Source organism: Arachis duranensis, chromosome 6 (genome assembly GCF_000817695.3).
Source record: "Arachis duranensis cultivar V14167 chromosome 6, aradu.V14167.gnm2.J7QH, whole genome shotgun sequence".
Classification (NCBI taxonomy): domain Eukaryota; kingdom Viridiplantae; phylum Streptophyta; class Magnoliopsida; order Fabales; family Fabaceae; genus Arachis; species Arachis duranensis.
In genome coordinates, this window is record NC_029777.3 from 22,355,773 (window position 1) to 22,360,109 (window position 4,337).

At 31.8% G+C, this 4,337-nt stretch overlaps 1 protein-coding gene across 1 annotated transcript; it reads left to right on the forward strand.

Annotated features, from left to right (window-relative positions):
* The first annotated feature begins 1,834 nt into the window (after nucleotides 1-1,834).
* Nucleotides 1,835-3,697, forward strand: LOC107493402 (40S ribosomal protein S23). Its single transcript, XM_016114500.3, has 4 exons — nucleotides 1,835-1,928; nucleotides 2,934-3,089; nucleotides 3,176-3,302; nucleotides 3,418-3,697. Exons 1-4 carry the CDS (start codon nucleotides 1,924-1,926, stop codon nucleotides 3,556-3,558), a joined length of 429 nt encoding a protein of 142 aa, XP_015969986.1. The 5' UTR covers nucleotides 1,835-1,923; the 3' UTR covers nucleotides 3,559-3,697.
* The last annotated feature ends 640 nt before the right edge of the window (nucleotides 3,698-4,337 follow it).

The window sequence follows — 4,337 nt, forward strand, 5'->3', positions numbered from 1 at the left end:
CCATAACACCTTAACGAGTTTATTAAAAAAATAGAGCAGATCAAAACTCCATAGACAAGCCCATAAAACTTAAATGGGTCACTTAGAAAAAATGGAGGCCAAGGCAAGACAGTTACACTTACACTATTACACCTTTTCTCACATAATGTCAGTTCGCTCACCCAAGGTTCCAAGTCAGCCACACTCTTCACAAAGAGCCTGTCAAGCTGTTTCCTAATTGGAAACAAGGTAGCGTTTGGTTACTGAGACATAGACACAGTGGTACACGGTGACACATGTCTGCTGTTTGGTTTGGTGAGACACAGATTTTCGAAGGACACGGGAGGACACGGATGGACACGGAGACACTAAATTTGTGTACTTCCAATTTGGTGAGACACTGAGACACAACTTGTGAGACACTAATTTTTTACTCTTTTACCCTTATTGAGTTTTTAAAATTTTTCTTCTTATCTCCCCAAATCTTTTTTTTTCTCTTTCTCTTTTAGATTCTACAACTAAATTTACTTTTCTATTTTTTTCAAAAAAAAATTTGTACATTTAATTTTTTATTTATTTAAATTTTGATTAATCTTTGATAAATTCTAAACTTTAATTTTCTATTTTTTTTCAAGAACAATTATATATTTAATATTTAAATGATAATTTAAGATGGTATTAGAAGAAATAAAAAATTATTAGAAGAAATAAAAATTTAATGGTGATGGCATGCATTGTTTGGGATAATAGATGTATTGTAATAGTGATAAAACTTGTGGTTGAATGAAGGGTAATTCAGTCTTTTTTAAATATATGTGTCTTATTTTTTATTTTTGCCAAACACAATACATAGACACAAATATTTTATATCCATGTCTTTAATGTCTGTGTCTCTATGTCTATGTCTCATCAAATACATCAACCAAACAGAGCCCAAATATCTACATGTCAACCAAATTTGTATGCCGAAGAAATTTCTGTAAATCTTTATAAGTTAGCTGTTAGCATCTGTATTTTATAATTTTTCTAGAGATTATTAATCTATAAAAAAAACTCAAGGTTAAAAACCATTTGATATTACTGTAATAGATAGAAATTAAATATAATTAAAGTTATTCTTTTATTTTTTATTTAAATTTCAATTTGATCATTAATTTTCAATTAATTTAAGAAGTTAACTGAATTTATACTTTATAATTAAACTAATTTAACATATACATTCATGTGGCACATTAATATTTTTTTAAATTTATAATATGTGCAAAAATTATGTTAACAAAGAAAATGTTAAATTTACATTTTCTATTAGTGAGTTACGTCAGAAAATAGATAAAAACTGTTCTAATAGAAAAAGATATTGAAAATTGATTTGTATATTAATTTTTTTTTGAAGAATAAAATGTCTGCTTTTAAAATTATTAGGGACTTATTTGGATAATTATTCCGTCGAAAAATAAACTAAAAATTGATTTGTCTGTTAGAATAAAACTTTAAAAATATTTTGATATTTTAATTTTTTTAGAGACTAAAATATTTATTTTTAAAATTTTTTAAAATAATTTAGATAGTTACTAAAAAATATTAGATCGTACCAACTTTTTTTTTGTTTCATACAAACACACTCGCATGCACTTACTTAGCAACTACTAGGTCTGAAGTCCTAAAATGGACCATTATGTCATAGGCCCAATAGGTTTTTGAGCCTTCTGGACTCAAAGTTAAGAAATAGAGTGAAGCGACAGATCCTGAAACCCAATAGAAAAATAAAGTATTTTTGTTTTCAAAACAAGCCCATGTTCCTAACCCAAAAGTGTTTCTCTCTATAAAAACATAACACACCAAATTTAGGGCTAGGGTTTATCGCTGCGGCTGCTGTTTGAACTGCATTTTCTTCTTCTTCTCGACGCCCTCGCAGCAGCAGAACAAAGCTACCGTCAATCAATCATGGGGTAATAATACATTCCGCACAAATGTCAATCTCGTTTTTGTTATTACCTTCTACACGAATTGCTTTCTTCCATGACTGATGTTATTTCTTTTTTTAAATATTTTACTCGGTTCATCACTGCTATTTGTATAGCTAGCACTGTACTTCAAATTTATTGTTTGTTTATCTGGCCTCAAAATGGCGAGCCTGATGAATCTGGTAATTAGAAAGTTATTGGCTTTTAATGTGTGCGATCCATTTACTGATTTTGTTGTCAGTTTTATAGGAATTTCATTGCGGCAAGTTTCTCACGGTTTCTTCCCATATGCAAAATGTTACCTTTTTGTTTAATAAAAATATCGGGAGCTATATAGGGAGTTTGAAGTGTGATACAGTTCTTGCATTCGATTTTCATGTTTTATTTTGGTTGGCGCTTTTCCCTTATATTATTGTGGCACTATATTCCAAGAGTGTGCTTTGAACAAGGTATAGGGATGTGTTTATGCACGTTGTGCAGAGATGAATGGAAATAAATTTCCAGAGTTTTCGTTAGCTATCTTAATTTATCCATGCTTTTAGGCTGTGTTTGTTTGTTGAGACATGGACACTAATTGTTACACATCCACTGTTGATGGACACGGTAGGTAGTACACATATACACACAGAATACATGTATTTAGTGTTCTTCTTTAAAGATAAGACACCGAGACACAATGCATATCACACAAAATCTGACCTTTTATCCCTAATTATTTTTTAAATTACCAATGCATAAGACACAATGCACAAGAAAATTGACATTTGGATTATATGTGTCTTGTACATTATTACCAAACACATTACAAAATTTGTGTATCTTTATGTTTATGTATCTTTTGTGTATTTGTGTATGTACCTATGCGCTTAAAAACAATAACCAAATGCAGCCTTGGAGATGGTGGTCTCTTAAACTTGTTAAGATACAGTGGTGTTGATTTCTAAATCAATGGATGGTGGGTAATTAAATCCTTATTTACTAATTTGACAGGAAGACGCGTGGAATGGGAGCTGCCCGTAAGCTGAAGTCCCACCGCAGAAGGCAACGGTGGGCAGACAAATCATACAAGAAATCTCATCTTGGTAATGAATGGAAGAAACCTTTTGCTGGTTCTTCCCATGCCAAGGGTATTGTTCTTGAAAAGATGTAAGTCTTATTTGGCTTTGTGCATCTTGAATAATTCTACAGTTAGCATTTGATATTTAGAAATTACTGCTGTGTTCTGCGTCCAGAGGTATTGAGGCTAAGCAGCCCAATTCTGCCATTCGTAAATGTGCGAGGGTTCAACTCATCAAGAATGGGAAGAAGATTGCTGCATTTGTACCAAATGATGGTTGCTTAAACTACATTGAAGAGAATGTGAGTAATCATGGTCATGTAGTTTTGCTATATTGATTATCCTCTTTGCTTCATCCTATACAATTTGTTACTGAAGTGGAATTCATTGTATAATGGGCCTTGTTTATGTGTGTAGGACGAAGTTTTGATAGCTGGATTCGGAAGAAAAGGTCATGCCGTTGGTGATATTCCCGGTGTTAGGTTCAAGGTTGTGAAGGTCTCTGGTGTGTCACTCCTTGCTCTTTTCAAGGAGAAGAAGGAGAAGCCAAGGTCTTAAATTTGTTGGATGGTTCCTATCTGTTTTTTATTATATAGTTTCCCAAAGATGATTATGGATTTTGCTTCATTAGACTGGATGAGTTTATGAACAATTCTGTATCTCTTGATAGTTATTTTTTGGAACTTTATTTGATTCATATCCAAGCCGTAGTCTTTCGTTAGTTATTCCTTGCTTGTTGCGCATTTTATTTGTAAAAAAAAAAAACTGCTTAGGCCATCTCTCCCTTCTGGTAACAACATTATCTTGAAATTTCAGATTGAGTGGAACGTATCATTATTGTTGGGGTCTTTATCTAAAGTTGGCGAAGAATAATTTCCTGCAGTTGTATTACTGCTTATATGTTCGTAAAAATGATATTTGAAATTAGTACAACCTTTTCCAACAGATGTTTCAATTATATAATCCGGGCTCAAACTGGAACTTGGAATTATGTTGGCTCCAAAGTCAACATTAGGTATGTTTGACAGCAAGAACATATATTTAAGTAAAGCTCTTGTATTTTTATTCATCAATTTAGTTGTGTGCCAATATTTTATCATGGGTCTTGTCCTGTTAAAATGAAATTTAACTTAGTCTGACATTTTGGTAATTCCCTTGGGTATTTACTTGGCCATCTTTGCAAGCTTGGATTATTTCTTTGTTCTTTTAAGAAAAAGCTTCAACATCTTGTATATTTGGAAACCGACGAAATTGGTCATAATTTATTTTTCTTATAGCAGTTTTTGAAAAAGCATTCTTGTTTAGTACGTCAATTATAAGTTTACTCTTTAAATATG